At 45.9% G+C, this 19,114-nt stretch overlaps 1 protein-coding gene across 1 annotated transcript in view; it reads right to left on the bottom strand.

Moving 5' to 3' along the window:
- The window catches only part of LOC144600250 (dedicator of cytokinesis protein 2-like), a 706,150-nt gene that overhangs the window by 574,899 nt on the left and 112,137 nt on the right, over positions 1-19,114 (bottom strand). The window contains exon 13 of the mRNA XM_078411810.1: positions 9,825-9,950. Coding sequence (XP_078267936.1) covers positions 9,825-9,950 — 126 coding nt within the window. The remainder of the gene's footprint in view (positions 1-9,824; positions 9,951-19,114) is intronic.

Below are 19,114 nucleotides of genomic sequence, written 5' to 3'. Positions count from 1 at the left end.
GAATGGGTGACGTTTCGGGTCGAGATCCTTCTTCAGACTGATGTCAGGGGGGCGGGACAAAGGAAGGATATAGGTGGAGACAGGAAGATAGAGGGAGATCTGGGAAGGGGGAGGGGAAGAGAGGGACAGAGGAACTATCTAAAGTTGGAGAAGTCGATGTTCATACCACTGGGCTGCAAGCTGCCCAGGCGAAATATGAGGTGCTGTTCCTCCAATTTCCGGTGGGACTCATCATGGCACTGGAGGAGGCCCATGACAGAAAGGTCAGACTGGGAATGGGAGGGTGAGTTGAAGTGCTCGGCCACCGGGAGATCAGTTTGGCCAACGCGGACCGAGCGCAGGTGTTGAGCGAAGCGATCGCCAAGCCTGCGTTTGGTTTCGCCGATGTAAATAAGTTCATAACATGCCTCAAATTTGGGTAAGGTAGGTATCTCTTAAACTGTTGTTAGGTTAACGGCAAAAGGAATTGCAGGCATCTTTGAAAGTTACTGAATGTATTAACCTAGCATAATATATATCTTATGTGTATTTATGCCAGGACATGAAACCAAATGCATTGTTCAATGAACTGAATTTGAGAGTGGGCAGTATTTTGGCATAACACTATTCCCTATTTTTAAATCATGCCCCTGCACTTAGTCTGATTTTGTTCCTTAAATTTGCATTTTGACTCTCACACAATGAAAAAAATAATCAGTTATGTTGGGAAGCTGAGAGCTATTGGGAGAGTTGAGACTGAGTTCAGTGTTCTATTAGTTAAAAGGCTTAAATTGTGAACTTTGAGTCGTAGCCAAATAATCTGGACCATTGCTCCAGTACGGGACAAGAGGGAGAATTTTATGGCTGAAGGCACAATCTTTAGGAAGTTGAACTTTGACAAGTTTATCATCAGATGGGAAAGATCTCGTGTTTAATAGGTAATGGAATGTCAATGACGTCCTGACCTCAACTAATGCCATAACACAGTTTATTTAGACACTTATCCTCCTCTGTTTAAGAGCTTTTGCTGAAATGGGTTGGTATGTTTATTGATGTTCAGTCAGAGCCTACGATTCAGACGTACTGTATTGATTTTACTGAGTTCATGCAGGGTACCAGAGAAAAGCATGTGCTTTCTTGCTCCTTGTAAGCTGAGTAGCAGGCAGATGTAAAATGGCGATCCAGGGGGACAATTTCTGGCAAAAAGGGTTCAATTGTAGTGACGACTCCAGAAAAGGAACAAGATATTGGGAATAGACACAAAATGCTGGTATCTCAGTGGGACAGGCAGCATCTCTGGGTGACGTTTCGATTCAAGACCCTTCTAAAGTTATGGGGATGACATGACTCATGACCTGTGCCCATTGCTTCTCAAGCGGGCACATGCCAAGTTCACATTTGCATGGAGTCTGGGTGCTGCCTCATGACCTGTTATGTTCCTCAGAGATGGCCCATTCATAGAAACATAGAAAATAGGTGCAGGAGTAGGCCATTCGGCCCTTCGAGCCTGCACCGCCATTCAATATGATCATGGCTGATCATCCAACTCAGTATCCCATACCTGCCTTCTCTCCATACCCCCTGATCCCTTTAGCCACAAGGGCCGCATCGAACTCCCTCTTAAATATAGCCAATGAACTGGCCTCAACTACTTCACTAGACCAGCATCTGCACTTCCTTTCTACACATTAGTGACCAGTGCCTAATGCCACTTAAAGCTGGCCTTTACTTCTTAATGAGGAAGTGTCATGTTTAGGAGCTCATTTTAACCTTGGTTGAAGATCACTATAAATAAGAGAAAGTTGGCTGCATGATTTTAAACACTGGAACCATTATGTAAGGAATTACAAAGAGAGATTCTCCATTGCCGGTGTCCCAGAAGTCTTCCAGACACGGGCTTATGAGGTAATGGGATCAGTGGTCAATCGTAGCAGCCAGGCCCCAAGGACCAGGGTGCATCTCTGCAAGAATGTCCATATCTAGTTCATGTGGTCATGGTCAATAATCAGATCTCACATCCTCCACCAGAAACTAGGTGGCACAGCGGTAGAGTTGCTGCTTTACAGCTAATACAGCGCCGGAGACCCGGGTGTGATCCCGACTACGGGTGCTGTCTGTACGGAGTTTGTACGTTCTCCCCATGACCTGCGTGGGTTTTCTCCGAGATCTTCGGTTCCCTCTCGCACTCCAAAGACGTACAGGTAAGTAAGTTAATTGGCTTGGTAAATGTAAAAATTGTCCCTAGTGGGTGTAGGATAGTGTTAATATGCGGGGATCGCTGGTTGGCGCGGACCCGGTGGGATGAAGGGCCCGTTTCCGCGCTGTATCTCTAAACTAAACTAAACTTCACACCCTGATACTCTCCTTATCTCACCTACCAATAATCTCTGTTAATGGGACACGCACCTAATGATCGTCTAGTGCTCAAAAATCTACATCCCACAGCTTTTACATGCTATCAGTTGTTCACGACAACACTGGAATATGCAGGAAACTCAACACTCACTCTCCCCCCCTCTTCCCAGCTGAACATGGGATGGGATGGGAGATAACGATCAACAACAACAGCTATCTGGCAAGAAACTAATGAATCAGCACCAATCTTTTCCATCAGAGGAGATACAGTCAAACCCTGATATCGAGCATGGTAGCACCTGACTAGCCGATTTTCTGGTTCTAATTAATACCAATGCATTTTTGTTCCTTTTTTTAAATGTTACATAGTATTACACCAATTTCCCAGTGAACCAGGTAAGTTCAAAGTGAGCACTGTTTAAGGAGGCGTCAGCAGTTGGGAGGAGAACTCGGCAAACATCAACTAGTTGATCATGAGAGAGAGCATAGTGTAAGAAAATAACTGCAGATGCTGGTACAAATAGTCTGAAGAAGGGTCTTGACCCGAAACGTCGCCCATTCCTTCTCGCCTGAGATGCTGCCTGACTCGCTGAGTTATTACTCCAGCATTTTGTGAATGAGAGAACGCATTATCACAGTGTGGACAAAGTGTGTAGGAGAGAACTGCAGATGCTGGTCTAAATCGAAGGTAGACACAAAATGCTGGAGTAACTCAACGGGGCAGGCAGCATCTCGGGAGAGAAGGAATGGGTGACGTTTCAGGTCGACTAGCTGTACTCTTCAGACTGATGGACTGACAGTACTCCAGTGCTTTCTATTACTGACTGGCCGTTTACAGAGGCCAGCAGTAGTGCTGAAGCCATTGGCACTGTCTTCTCACCTTTAATTATCCTATGTCCCTTTCATCTCATACCCAGATCCGATACGAAGCATCAAATGATGGGGGGTGTAGGAAGGTACTGCAGATGCTGGTTTAATCCGAAGATAAACACAAAAAACTGGAGTAACTCAGCGGGTCAGACAGCATCTCTGGAGAAAAGGAATAGGTGACGTTTCAGGTCGAGACCTGCTGAATTACTCCAGCTTTTTGTCTCTGTCTTCAGCTGATTGAAGTATGGACGTCCATCTTGCCTCCTTCTTTCATCATCACAACTCCCCTTTCAGATGCCAGGGACTGTAACCGACAGTTTGGTGATGGAGGAGCAAGACAGTTAACATGCAGGCCTCTCTTTAAAATCAAATCAAATAATGATGAGACGGAGAACCGGAAGGAGATTGAGAACCTCGTGTCCTGGCGTCGAGACAGCAAACATTCTCTCAAGGTCAGCAAGACAAAGGAGATAGTGATCGACTTCAGGAAGCAAAGCGGTACACATGCCCCAGGTGGCGAAGTTGAGATGGTGGAAAACATCCAATCCCTAGGAGTCAATATCACCAACAACCTGTCCTGGACCACCCGCATTGAAGCCACGACCAAGAAGGCACACCAACGCTTCCACTTCTATGGAAGGCTGAGGAAGTTCAGCATGTCCCCTACAACTCTCACCAACTTCTGCAGATGCACCATACAAAGCATTTTATCAGGATGCATCACAGCTTGGTTTGGGAACAGCTTCATCCAGGACCCTAAGAAATTGCAGTCAGTCAGAGAGTTGTGAATCTGTGGAATTCTCTGCCTCAGAGGGCAGTGGATGCCAATTCTCTGAATGCATTCAAGAGAGAGCTAGATAGAGCTCTTAAGGATAGCGGAGTCAGGGGGTATGAGGAGAAGGCAGGAACGGGGTACTGATTGAGAATGATCACATTGAATGGCGATGCTGACTCGAAGGGCCGAATGGCCTCCTCCTGCACCTATTGTCTATTGTCAAACCAACCTCTCTTCTATTGACTCCATTTATACCTCACGCTGCCACGGCAAGGCCAGCAGCATAATCAAGGACCAGTCGCACCCTGGCCACTCCCTCTTCTCCCCTCTCCCATCAGGCAAAAGATATAGAAGTGTGAAAACCTACACCGCCTGATTCTTCCCAGCTGTTATCAGGCAATTGAATCGTCCTACCACAACCAGAGAGCAACGCTGAACTACTATCTACCTCTCTGATAACCCTAGGACTATCCTTAGTGTAGGAAAATAACTGCAGATGCTGGTACAAATCAAAGGTATTTATTCACAAAATGCTGGAGTAACTCAGCAGGTCAGGCAGCATCTCAGGAGAGAAGGAATAGGTGACGTTTCGGGTCGAGACCCTTCTTCAGACTGAAGAAGGGTCTCGACACGAAACGTCACCCATTCCTTCTCTCCTGAGAAGCTGCCTGACCTGCTGAGTTACTCCAGCATTTTGTGAATAAATACCTATGACTATCCTTGATTGGACTTTGCTGGCTTTACCTTGCACTAAACGTTATTCCCTTGTCATGTATCTGAACACTGTAAATGGATCAATTGCAATCATGTCTTGTCTTTCGACTGACTGAATAGCACGCGACAAAAAGCTTTTCTCTGTACCTCGGTACATGGGACAATAAATGAAACTTCCACATGCCCAGACATGAACAGGTTTCTAAAGCTGCAGTACATCTTGTATTGTGGGTAACCATGGACCCCCCAGCAGTTTAATAATGAATGGCGATATATTTTCATGTCAGGGGGGCGTGTGACACCCAAGGAGACTCCATGTTGGAAATTGCTCTTGTGCCTATTATCCTTGCTGTTAGAGGCCTGATAGAGGCCTTGAGTTTGAGCTTCCAATGTCTAGACATCCACAGGGTCACACAGTCATAAAGCTGTACAGCACGGCCGATCACACATTTTTCTCCAGTCCCACGTTAATACCATTGTGACTTCATTCTCTCCGTATTCTCTTTCAGTCGCACAATCCTAACACTGACTGCCATGATGGTGGCAATCAACCTGCCTGAGGTTGCCACGAACATGGCCATGGTCATCTCGGTTGCTATTACAACGTTAAATGTTTTATTTTGCCTCTTTTTGTTTGTGATATTGCAGGGACTACTTTGTTGTATCACAAGGACTACTTTGTTTGCCTGTGTAGTTATGTCTGTATAAGAGAATGAGGTGATTAGGTGGCCACTCTGGTTCCAGGTGGCCACGGAATAAACAGCCTGGATTTAAGCTCCAGCATTATAAACTTTTAAACATGTGGTCTGTCCAGGGTCATAACAAAGGTACAACAGATACCGGACCACGAAGTACAACACTTATCACAACAAATAAAACATGATCAAATCAATATATTGTCTTTAGATGCCAGCCCGTGTATGGAATGCATCCAGGACATGCACATTCCCTCTCCAGAGATTCCCAGGCACAAATGCTGCCTTGGCAAAGAGCCAGCTGATCAGAACAGGCAGACCATTTGCTGGCCTGCTGCCTTGGTTTGTAAATGGCTCCCTTTGGCCTGGCTCAGGAGAAGCTCTCTGCATCGAGTGCCAATAGAGAATGGGATTTAAGTGCAAGAGGAGCAGCCCTTTCAGATACCCGTTGCATTCTGAAAAAATATGGAGTTTAGTTAAGTTTCGTTTTTATTGGTATGTGTACCGAGGTACAGTGAAAAGCTTTTGTTTGCGTGCTATCCGTTCAAAGAAGACCATACAATCAGGCCATCCACAGTACACTGATGAAGGATAAAGGGCAAACATTTGGTGTAAAAATATAACACTGAAGTTCTGACAAAGTCTGAATAAAGATAGTTCAAAGGTCTCAAATGAGTTAGATGGAAGGTTGGGACTGAATTCCAGCTGATGCGGCGACTTGAAATCAGATTTGGGAAGAAACTGCTCCTAAATCTGAAGATATGCGTTTCCAAATGTCTGTGCCTCCTTGTCCATTCGGAGAAGGGAGAGGAAGGAGTAACCAGCATGAGACTGGTCCTCGATTATGCTGCCGCCCTTGCCCAAGCAGCGTGAAGTGCAGATGGAGTCAATGGAAGGAAGGCTGGCTTGTGTGATGGTCTGGGCTATGTCCACAACTCTCTGCAATTACTTGTGGTCTTGGATGGGAGCTGTTCCCAACGAGGCTGCAAGGCATCCTGACAGGATGCTCTCCATGCCCCATCTGTAGAGGTTGGTGAGGTTTACTGGGGGCGTGCCAAACCTCCTGAGCCTTCTAGTGAAGTAGAGGCATTGGCGTGCTTCTTTGGCCACAGCCGTGATGTGGCTGGTCCTGGGCAAATTGCTGGTGATATTTATTCCTAGGAACTTTCAGCCTTCGACCATCTCTACTTCAACATCGACAATGTAGACTGGGGTGTGCATATTGCTTTGCTTCCCGAAGACAATGATTATCTATTTTGTCTTGGTGACATTAAAAGGCGAGGTTGTTATCTTGAGACGCTGTTGTCTTTGTGTTGCATTAGGAACGCTAACTCCTAGAAGCATAGCCTAAACTTTAGCCGAAGCATAGGCTAAACTTGAGCCTAATTGGTTGGATAATATTTGGGTGGCAAGCATGTCAGCACGTGGGATGTCGTCCTCTAACACAGGTCTGCAGCACAAGCACTGAGAGGAAGTATTGCAGTCACCTAATGCCCAGCCTGCATGCTGTGCATGCGTTCTCCTGCAAGGAACTTGCATGAGTGGTGTGGTGGGCGGCTGACGACCATGGACAATGAAGGTTTCGGACTGTTGGAAAGCCTGCATGGGGAATTCAGTCCTCAATAGTCCAAGACTCAGAGTTTGGAGCCAGTCCTTTCCAGCAGAGAAATGGTACTCAAATTCATTGGTGCATTCACAAAACTGATCCTGAATCGGCAACAATAGAAACAAATGCCAAGACCTCAGGTGTTGGAAGGAACTGCAGATGCTGGTTTAAACCGAAGGTAGACTCAAAAATGTTGGAGCAACTCAGCCGGTCAGACAGCATCTCTGTAGAAAGGGAATGGGTGATGTTTTGGGTCGAGACCCTTCTTCAGCCTGAGAGTCTGAGGAAAGAGAAACAAGTTCAGTGTTTCCAAGACCCTCAGTGTTGTTCTGGGTATTTATTTCACAAAATGCTGGAGTAACTCAGCAGGTCAGGCAGCATCCCAGGAGAGAAGGAATGGGTGACGTTTCGGGTCGAGACCCTTCTTCAGAAGTTCTGGGTGTTCATTTTGCAGCAATGCAAATTCACCATGGCTGTGGACGTTTTCCCCTGCTCATTCATGGGATCTCGACATCTGACAGGCCCAGCATTTCATAACCATCCTTAACTGCCCTCGAGAAGATGCCCATAAACCATGATGTTGGCCAACTGAATGTAAAGATTTCCAAGATTGTGTCCAGAGATTATGACCAGTAACGTCTTTCCAAGTCAAGATGTCATATGACACATAGAAAAAATCTCAAGGTTCTATTTGCCCATGCTTCTGTTGGAGCTGAACTGTCCGAGTTTGGAGTGCAGAGATTCCAGTGCGTGGCTATTGTGATCTCAAAAGCAGCAGACACAATGGTTCTCCTCCTGTTCTCAGTTGGAAGTTGTGACCGGAGTTGCAGATTTCAGTGAAGATGTCCTGACTGAAATGCAGACATTTCAATCACTGTCGAAGTACAAGAGTAGTCTTTGCTTATTTCCCCAAAAATGCTGAATTGCAAAAGAAATGCCACCTATGAACTCATGTCCAAGCACCAATGAATGCTGTTTAGGTTCAGGTTTTTTATTTGATACGTTTTCTGAGGTATAGTGAAAATCTTGGTAGTGCATGCTATCCCATCAAAGAAAACATTACTGTACAGAAATATAGTCAACCCAAAATTAAGTCCAATAGGTAGAGCAAAGGAAACATATCAATAGTGTAGTTGTCAGCATTGTTGCGTTACAGTTCCAGAGACCTATTCCAATGTCCGCCATGAGATAGAGGAGAATTGGACTATCCCCTAACTACAGAAGCCTGATAACAGAAGCCTGATAACAGAGGGGAAGATGTTGTTCCTAAGTCTGGTGGTGCAGTGTTTCAAACTTCTGTATCTTCTGCCCAATAAGAGCAGGGATGAGAAGGAATAACTGGGGTGGGTAAGGTCTTTGATTATGTTCGGTGCTTTCCCGAGGCAGTGAGACCTTGAAATCAGTTAATACAAGCTTTGGCTGAATAAAACAAGTCTAGAAAGCACCGAGAACTTGTGATTCACAGGACCAATCTACAGAAATCAATCAGCTAATGCTTTTGGAACCGACAGGGCCCTTCCAGCAACTGCACTAGTTGAGCAGTGCATGTTTCAGCGGTGTTAACTAAAGATTAGCACCATTCATGATAAATTGGTGTTGCATGCTGGAGACCATCATGTTCCACTTACTGGTGGCTGTTTTCTTTGCAAGTCACCCTTGACAACATCATCACTAATGGGACTCAAGCCTCATACATTTGGCGTGCAGCGTAGGTTTACTAGGTTAATTTCCGGAATGGCGGGACTGTCATATGTTGAAAGACTGGAGCGACTAGGCTTGTATACACTGGAATTTAGAAGGATGAGAGGGGATCTTATCGAAATGTATAAGATCATTAAGGGGTTGGATATGTTAGAGGCAGGAAACATGTTCCCAATGTTGGGGGAGTCCAGAACCAGGGGCCACAGTTTAAGAATAAGGGGTAGGCCATTTAGAACTGAGATGAGGAAAAACTTTTTCAGTCAGAGAGTTGTGAATCTGTGGAATTCTCTGCCTTCAGAAGGCAGTGGAGGCCAATTCTCTGAATGCATTCAAGAGAGAGCTGGATAGAGCTCTTATGGATAGCGGAGTCAGGGTGTATGGGGAGAAGGCAGGAACGGGGTACTGATTGAGAATGATCAGCCATGATCACATTGAATGGCAGTGCTGGCTCGAAGGGCCGAATGGCCTCCTCCTGCACCTATTGTCTATTGTCTATCGTCTTACCAACTGTAGCAACTAGGCGGATAGCTTGCAAAAGATAAGGTCCAATTAACACCAACGGGATAAATGAGTAAATAAATTTATGATTAAATAATGTTAGTTGAATAATATCTGTTGAACTGTTAGCTAGAAAAGCGATGAAACATGTTTATAAGGTAGAGGCCATTTAGCAGAACTGTTCCATTGATCAGAGAGAGAGGACACAGCTAAGTAGTATAAGAAGATAACTGCAGATGCTGGTACAAATCGAAGGTATTTATTCACAAAATGCTGGAGTAACTCAGCAGGTCAGGCAGCATCTCGGGAGAGAAGGAATGGGTGACGTTTCGGGTCGAGACCCTTCTTCAGAGTGATGTCAGGGGGGCGGGACAAAGGAAGGATATAGGTGGAGACAGGAAGATAGAGGGAGATCTGGGAAGGGGGAGGGGACAGGAGGGACAGAAGAACTATCTAAAATTGTAGAAGTCGATGTTCTGCAATGCCATTCACCTGAAGGTCAGTATTCCTATTTTTTTTATTGTCAGCAACATCGCTGACGATATAGATCAAACATGCCCTCTTGTTTTTCTTTGGAAAGTCCTTTCCACTCCTCTCACGTTTAATGGAGTGAAGACCAGTGTACACTCACCTGGCATGATGATCTCGGGGAATCCCAGCTTCCTGGCTACCACTGTGTTCCTGTCCACCAGATGCGGATAATCTTTTCTGATCTGGGACACGTCCCCCACCAACATTTTCATTGTTACCCACAGACCTACAAAAGAAACCATGGAACCTCGTTCAACACTTCTTAATGTCACCTGAAAATTGAGTTTTACAAACAATCCCCTGCTGGGTTCCAAATGTTGGCACCTGGAGAAGACAACTTCTTGCTATATATTTTTACCCAGGCGAGAAAGTGAAACATTTAAATAGTTAGTAGCTTGATAAAAAATACATTATAGTTATTCAATATAAGATCATGTCATTGGCAAAGTTGCTTTATGGCTCTTCAAAGATGGTCACATCTGACCCAATTGTTCATAACTTAACGTAGGTTGAGTGGATAAAGGAGAACCAGTCGATGTGTTATATCTGGACTTTCAGAAGGCCTTCGACAAGGTCTCACATAGGAGATTGGTGTACAAACTTAAAGCACACGGTATTGAGGGTTCAGTGTTGAGGTGGATAGAAAATTGGTTGGCGGACAGGAAGCAAAGAGTAGGAATAAACGGGTCCTTTTCGGAATGGCAGGCAGTGACTAGTGGGGTACAGCAAGGCTCAGTGCTGGGACCCCAGTTATTTACAGTGTATATTGATGATTTGGACGAGGGAATTGAATGCAACATCTCTAAGTTTGCGGATGACACGAAACTGGGTGGCAGTGTTAGCTGCGAGGAGGATGCTAGGAGGCTGCAGAGTGACTTGGATAGATTAGGCGAGTGGGCAAATGCATGGCAGATGCAATATAATGTGGATAAATGTGAGGTTATCCACTTTGGCGGCAAGAACAGGAAAGCAGAGTATTACCTGAATGGTGACCGATTGGGAGAAGGGGAGATGCAACGTGACCTGGGTGTCATGGTGCACCAGTCATTGAAAGCAAGCATGCAGGTGCAGCAGGCAGTGAAGAAAGCGAATGGTATGTTGGCATTCATAGCAAGAGGATTTGAGTTTAGGAGCAGGGAGGTTCTGCTGCAGTTGTACAGGGCCTTGGTGAGACCGCACCTGGAGTATTGTGTGCAGTTTTGGTCTCCTAACCTGAGGAAAGATGTTCTTGCCTTAGAGGGAGTGCAGAGAAGGTTCACCAGATTGATCCCTGGGATGGCGGGACTTTCATATGAGGAAAGACTGGATAGACTGGGCTTGTACTCGCTGGAATTTAGAAGACTGAGGGGGGATCTTATAGAAACATATAAAATTCTTAAGGGGTTGGAGAGGCTAGATGCGGGAAGATTGTTCCCGATGTTGGGGGAATCCAGAACCAGGGGTCACAGCTTAAGGATAAGGGGGAAGTCTTTTAGGACCGAGATGAGAAAACATTTCTTCACACAGAGAGTGGTGAGTCTGTGGAATTCTCTGCCACAGAAGGTAGTTGAGGCCAGTTCATTGGCTATATTTAAGAGGGAGTTAGATGTGGCCCTTTTTGCTAAAGGGATCAGGGGGTATGGAGAGAAGGCAGGTACAGGCTACTGAGCTGAATGATCAGCCATGATCATATTGAATGGCGGTGCAGGCTCGAAGGGCCGAATGGCCTACTCCTGCACCTATTTTCTATGTTTCTATGTTTCTATGTTTCTATAACTAAATAGACAATAGACAATAGGTGCAGGAGTAGGCCATTCGGCCCTTCGAGTCAGCACCACCATTCAATGTGATCATGGCTGATCATTCTCAATCAGTACCCCGCTCCTGCCTTCTCCCCATACCTCCTGACTCTGCTATCCTTAAGAGCTCTATCTAGTTCTCTCTTGAATGCATTCAGAGAATTGGCCTCCACTGCCATCTGAGGCAGTGAATTCCACATATTTACAACTCTCTGACTGAAAAAGTTTTTCCTCATCTCCGTTCTAAATGGCCTATCCCTTATTCTTAAACTATGGCCCCTGGTTCTGGACTCCCCCAACATTGGCAACATGTTTCCTGCCTCTAACGTGTCCAACCTGCTTAATAATCTTATACGTTTCGATAAGATCCCCTCTCCTCCTTCTAAATTCCAGTGTGTACAAGCCTAAAGAAAACAGGTTTAAATTAATTTTGGTGCAAAGTCAGAGCTGAAAGAAAGTACTTAACACAAGGCACTTGTGGCCTCTATAGAATTTGTTAAACGTGTTTTCATAATGTATAAATTCAGAGTATATAAAATCATGAAAGGAATAGATTGGGTTGATGCACAAAGTCTCTTGCCCAGAGTATGTGAATCGAGGACCAGAGGACATAGGTTTAAGGTGAAGTGGAAAAGATTTAATAGGAATCTGAGGGGTAACCTTGTCACACTAAGGGTGGTGGGTGTATGTAACAAGCTGCCAGAGGAGGTAGATGAGGCTGGGACTATCCCAACGTTTAAGAAACAGTTAGATAGGTACATGTTTGGAGGGATATGGGCCAAACGCAGGTAAGACTAGTGTAACTGGGACATGTTGGCCAGTGTGGGCAAGTTAGGCAGAAGGGCCTGTTTCCACACTGTAGGACTCTATGACCGATATAAACATACTGAAACTGATTTAGTGCTGACACATCGTGGGAATGTGACTTCTAATATAGTTACCTAGACTGTCCCAATTATACAGTAAACAAGTTATATGCTTTGAAGATTGTTTCATTCATGAACATTTCAAGATCAGGCACCAATTACCAATATGTTTGGCACAACTTCTAGGGTGGGAGGGGGGGGGGGGGGGAAGCATTTGATGTGTGCCTTTCCAGTTTCTGTTATATTTTAGTTTATTAGTCTGTTTTCTACATATTTAAAAAACAATAATACAGAGAGATAATTTTATTCTGGACAGGACAATTTCAGAATCATTCAATATATTCCAGGTTGTGAAATGAATCATCATAACATTGTCCATCCTATTGATAGTATACATTCAGAAGTCGCCGTGACTGACGTCAATGGCATTTTGTTGATCTACAAAGGCCGCAACTCCTCTTACATCTGCACAACATGGCCTCCAATCTTTCAAAAATTAATCTACCTCTTCTTTAAACATCTTCCCTGAGGGGCAGAGGATTGCAAAGATTCACCATCTCTGCAAGAAGAAATTTCTATAAAACTAAATTTTAAGTGAACACTGTCATATTGTGAGGCTCTGTCCATTGATCCACTGGACCGCAAAGGCAAAAGCTCTGAGGTGAAACTTTTGAACAACAGATCACACTGGGGTGGCAAAGGTATTGTAAAGCGGGTAGATATACCACATCAGACTGCACTGTAGCTTAACACTTCAATTGTATGTGTGCAGTCTCATTTTATAGGTTCATCAAAGTTGCATCAAGGGCATCGGGAAATATTCTCATGTGCCCTGATATCTTTGAACCAATTTGATTGGTGATTCAGGGTGAAAGCTTCTCATTTCGGTCTGCCTGTGGAATATGCACCAAGCCAATTTGTTCATGCCCCTGCAGTACTCTGCTTGTGGTTGGCTCTTGTGCTTTATAGCGGTTCCTGGGATTGTGACAGGGACTGACAGTACAGACACCGTTACATCTCTATGAAGATAACTTAACCAGAGGGTATTGTCTCAGGGTAAAGTTCAGTCAACCAGCACTAAGAAAAACAAAAAATATTTTTTTGCAGAGAGTTGTGAATCTGCTATTGAATACCACACAAGGCGAAGGACTCTGCTCTTGAAACATGTTCTAAGTTAACATTGGTCGATCTTTTGAAAGTAAGGAGGCAAGAGGGTTTGAGGCAATGCAAAACAAAACAAAAACTGTAGAGGCTGGAGATCTGAACGAGAAACAGAAAATACTGGGAATGCTCAGCATTTCAGGCAGCAGCTGTGGAGTGAGAATCAAAGTTATCATTTTGGGTCAATGATCAGAACCAAGAAAGGTTGTCAGAGAATTGCAGACAATGAAAGAATAATAGAGTTGACACAATAGAGGGTTTTAACATTCCTATTATCAGCTGGGATTGCCATTGTGCCATGCGCTTGGAAATGGTGGAATTCATTAAATGCATTCAGGAAAGTTTCCTCAGCCTACTAGCGTGGCTAATGCAAGGGAGAGCTTGCATTAACTTAATGCAAAGCTTGAACTTGCCTGAGGGAATTGGACAGGCCAAGTGACGAACGTAAATGTGCGCAAGCCTTTTGGAACCAGCAACCACAGCTCTATGAGCTTAAAAGTAGTTATGGACAATAGACAATAGACAATAGACAATAGGTGCAGGAGTAGGCCATTCAGCCCTTTGAGCCAGCACCACCATTCAATGTGATCATGGCTGATCATTCTCAATCAGTACCCCGTTCCTGCCTTCTCCCCATACCCCCTGACTCCGCTATCCTTAAGAGCTCTATCTAGCTCTCTCTTGAATGCATTCAGAGAATTGGCCTCCACTGCCTTCTGAGGCAGAGAATTCCACAGATTTACAACTCTCTGACTGAAAAAGTTTATCCTCATCTCCGTTCTAAATGGCCTACCCCTTATTCTTAAACTGTGGCCCCTGGTTCTGGACTCCCCCAATATTGGGAACATGTTTCCTGCCTCTAATGTGTCCAACCCCTTAATAATCTTATATGTTTCGATAAGATCCCCTCTCATCCTTCTAAATTCCAGTGTGTACAAGCCTAGTCGCTCCAGTCTTTCAACATATGACAGTCCCGCCATTCCGGGAATTAACCTAGTATGGTGGGGATTTGGATAAGGCTGGGCCACAAGACATAGTTCTAAACTGGGTCAAGCCCAACATTGATGGTCTCAGACAAGAACTACAATAATTTGACTGGAGTAGTTGCATCTGGCAAAGGGATGCCCGGAAAGTAAGACACTTTTAAGAGTGAAAGTGAGAATTAAAGGTATGCATAGTCCTGTTAGGTAGGAATAAAGACCTCTGCATGATGAGAGAAATCGAGACTCTGGTCAAGGAAAAGGTGGCCTGGTTCAGGTACAGGCAGTTGTGAGCAAGTAAATCCCTATAGGAGTATAAGGGATTGCGGAGTATACAGGAGGGGAAAAGGGGGCATGAGATAGATCTGGCATGTAAGATTAAGGAGAATTCAAAGAGATTTTATCAGTATATTAAGGGAAATAGGATGGCAAGAGAGGGAATAGGACCCCTCATGAACCAAAGTAGGTGTGGAGGTGCAGAGAAAGGGCAAGGTCCTCAATTAATATTTCTCCTCAGTGTTTATGTGCAGAAATGCTTTAAGACGAGGGAACTTAGAAAAATTAATGGAAATGTCTCGAGGGCTGTCCGTATTACAGTTAAGGAAGGTCGAACGTCCTAATATGTATGGCTAATAAATCTCCTCAGCTTGACCAAATATATCTATGGAGGCTGTGGGAAGCCAGAGAAGAAATTAGAGGAGTCCTGGCTGAGGTGCATGAAGCATCATTGGACACAGTTGAGATGGAGGGTGGCTAATTGTGGTGCCTCTGATTAAGAAGGGAGGGGGGAGAGGGGGAGAGGGGGAGAGGGGGAGAGGGGAGAGGGGAGAGGGGAGAGGGGTGAGGGGAGAGGGGAGAGGGGAGAGGGGAGAGGGGAGAGGGGAGAGGGGAGAGGGGAGAGGGGAGAGGGAGAGGGAGAGGGAGAGGGAGAGGGAGAGGGAGAGGGAGAGGGAGAGGGAGAGGGAGAGGGAGAGGGAGAGGGAGAGGGAGAGGGAGAGGGAGAGGGAGAGGGAGAGGGAGAGGGAGAGGGAGAGGGAGAGGGAGAGGGAGAGGGAGAGGGAGAGGGAGAGGGAGAGGGAGAGAGAGAGGGAGAGGGAGAGGGAGAGGGGAGGGGAGGGGGAGGGGAGGTGGGGGAAGGGGGGAGGGATGGGGAGAGGGGAGAGGGAAGAGGGGAGGGGAGAGGAGGGGGAGGGGAGGTGGGGGGAAGCGGGGAGGGAGGGAGGGGGGAGAGGGGGAGGGGAGAGTGGGGGGGAGGAGGGGAGGGGGGAGTTGGGGAGAGGAGAGGGTGCTGCACCAATGCAGGAGAGGTTTGGGCCCAACGGGTCCACTTGGTCTAGTACTTTCCTAAAATTGACATCGCAGGTAGATGGGGTGGTGAAGAAGGCATTCAGCACACTGGTCTTCGTCAGTCATGGAACTGAATATAGAAGTTGGGATGTTGCGTTATACTTTTACAAGATGTGATGAGGCCGTATTTGGAATATTGTGTTCAATTTTGGTCACCCTGCTAAAGGAAAGATTTCATTTGACTGCAAAAAGTGCAGAGAAAATTTATGAGGATGTTGTCAGGACACAAGGGCCTGTGTTATAGGGAGAGGTGGGGCAGACCAAGGCTACATTCCTTGGAGCACAGGAGGCTGAGTGCTAACGTTCAACCATGATCACATTGAATGGTGGTGCTGGCTCGAAGGGCCGAATAGCCTACTCCTGCACCTATTGTCTGGTGTCTATTGTTATAATGGTGTATAAAATCATGACAGGATAGATAAGTTCAATACACAAAGTCTTTTCACCAGAGAAGGAGAATCAAGAACTAGCAGGCATAGGTTTAAGGTGAGAGGGGAACAATTTAATAAAAACCTGAGGGACACCTTTTTCACATAGAGGGTGATGGGTACATGAAATGATGTGCCAAAGGAAATAGTTGAGGCAGGTATTTAAAAGTCGTTTGGACAGGTAAATCGAAAGGAAAGGTTTGTGGAAGGATATGGGTCAAGCACAGACAAATGGGACTGACAGATAGGGTTTTAATGGTCAGCATGGATGAGTTAGGCCAAAGGGTATGTTTCCATGCTGTATGACCTTACTTCACGCACTCCACGTTGCAGAGAAACACATGAGAGGAGAGAACAAAGGGAATGCCTGTGATCAGGTGGGGACTGAGAGAGAGAGATTGAATGAGAGAAGTGATGGATGGCGGAGGCCGAGGGAGTTTGGGAAAGGCTTGGTAAATACAGCTGATCTGTCTTGAGGAGCTTTAAACAGAAGGAACTAAATGGGGGCAGAGGAGAGGAGAAACACTGCAACATGTGAGATGCCAAACTCAGCATCAAAAAGCTCATTCTGAACACAGAATTCCAATGGTGATTATAGGCATGGTGATTACATTCAATGGTGCTGATTAGACCCCCTCAACGGTGAACAAACCACGTGCAGATTGTGTAACCGCTGCGCAGAACATTGAACGCAAGGATCTATAGATGCTGGTTTACTAATGAAATACACAAAGTGCTGGAGTAACTCAGCGGACCAGGTGTCATCTGTGGAAGACATGGATAGGTGACATTTCAGGTCACAACCCTTCTCCTCTGATTAGCAAATTCGAACCCTGAAAATCCAGTCACCCATAAATTATATCCTCAATTGCACTCTCACTCTATCCCTTTGTCTTTGGCCTCATTTACTATTCCAATAATGCTCCAATTAAAGGTCGACACAAAAATGCTGGAGTAACTCAGCGGGTCAGGCAGCATCTCTGGAGAGAAGGAGTGGGCGACGTTTCGGGTCGAGACCCTTCTTCAGACTGATATCAGGCGAGTGGACGGGACAGAGATAGAATGTAGTCGGAGACAGTAAGACTGGTGGGAGAACTGGGAAGGGGGAGGGGATGGAGAGAAAAGGAAAGCAAGGGACTACTTGTAGAAGTCAATGTTCATACCGCTGGGGTGTAAGCTACCCAAGCAAAATATGAGGTGCTGTTCCTCCAATTTGCGCTGGGCCTCACTCTGACAATGGAGGAGGCCCAGGACAGAAAGGTCAGATTGGGAATGGGAGGGGGAGTTGAAATGCTGAGCCACCGGGAGATCAGGTACTTTAAAACGGACTGAGCGGAGGTGTTCAACGAAACAATCACCGAGCCTGCGCTTGGTCTCGCCGATGTACACGAGTTGACACCTGGAAGAGCGGATGCAGTAGATGAGGTTGGAGGAGGTGCAAGTGAACCTCTGCCTCACCAGAAAAGACTGTTGGGGTCCTTGGATGGAGTCGTGGGGGGAGGTAAAAGGACAGGTGTTGCATCTCCAGGGGAAAGTACCTGGGGAGGGGCTGGTTTGGGTGGGAAGGGACGAGTTGACCAGGGAGTTGTGATGGGAAAGGTCTCTGCGGAAAGCAAAAAGGGGTGGAGATGGGAAGACGTGGCCAGTAGTGGGATCCCGGAGGTGGTGGCGAAAGTGTCGGAGGTTTATATGTTTCATGTGATGGCTGATGGGGTGGAAGGTGAGGACAAGGGGGACTCTGTCCTTGTTGCGAATGGGGGGAGGGGGAGCAAGAGTGGAGCTGCGGGATATAGAGGAGACCCAAGTGAGAGCCTCATCTATAAAGCTCAATCTATAAACCTCATCTATAAAGCTCAAATTAAGCTAATTTATGTCCCATTCGACGGTCTTAGATTTAGATTTAGAGATACAGCGCGGAAACAGGCCCTTCGGCCCACCGGGTCCGTGCCGCCCAGCGATCCCCGCACACTAACACTATCCTAAACACACGAGGGACAATTTTTACATTTTACCCAGTCAATTAACCTACATACCTGTACGTCTTTGGAGTGTGGGAGGAAACCGAAGATCTCGGAGAAAACCCACGCAGGTCACGGGGAGAACGTACAAACTCCGTACAGACGGCGCCAGTAGTCAGGATCGAACCTGAGTCTCCGGCGCTGCATTCGCTGTAAGGCAGCAACTCTACCGCTGCGCCACCGTGCCGTCCTTAGAACTCAACATTGGATTCAACAATTTCAAATAACCTGCCTTTTCAGTTTATGTTCCAATTGGCCTGTTCTGATGCAAGGTCATTGTTCCGCGAGGTTAATTTTGTTATTGTCTTGCCAAATATGCTGCCTGATCTGCTGGGCATTTCCAGAGTTCACTTTAATTTTGGGTTTCGAGCAACCTCAATGTTATCACTTTGCAGTTTCAACATATATTTTCTTTTTCATCTCTTTTTGTTTTCACTCCATTTCCAGCCCCTCTACCACTCTCTCTGTGTGGGCCCAATAACATGTGTCATTCGTTCACCTTTGCCCTCAGCCCCATTATAGACATTTCCTATGTTCTCATTACCTTGCTTTTACAAAGCAAAATACAATATCTGCATTTCTAAACTTTGCTCCATCTGAACAAAGACCACAAATAGTCGTAGAGTGATACAGCATAGAAACAGGCCCTTCGGCCCAACTTATCCATAGTGACCAAGTTGACATTCTGGGCTCGTTCCATTTGCCTACATTTGGCCCGTATCCCTCAAATCTTCTTTACATCGGCGAAACCAAATGCAGGCTCAGCGATCGCTTTGCTCAACACCTGCGCTCAGTCTGCCTTAACCAATCTG

Source organism: Rhinoraja longicauda, chromosome 14 (genome assembly GCF_053455715.1).
Source record: "Rhinoraja longicauda isolate Sanriku21f chromosome 14, sRhiLon1.1, whole genome shotgun sequence".
NCBI classification, from domain to species: domain Eukaryota; kingdom Metazoa; phylum Chordata; class Chondrichthyes; order Rajiformes; family Arhynchobatidae; genus Rhinoraja; species Rhinoraja longicauda.
The sequence above is the reverse complement of the archived record's forward strand: the minus strand, read 5'-3'. Positions and strand labels throughout refer to the sequence as shown.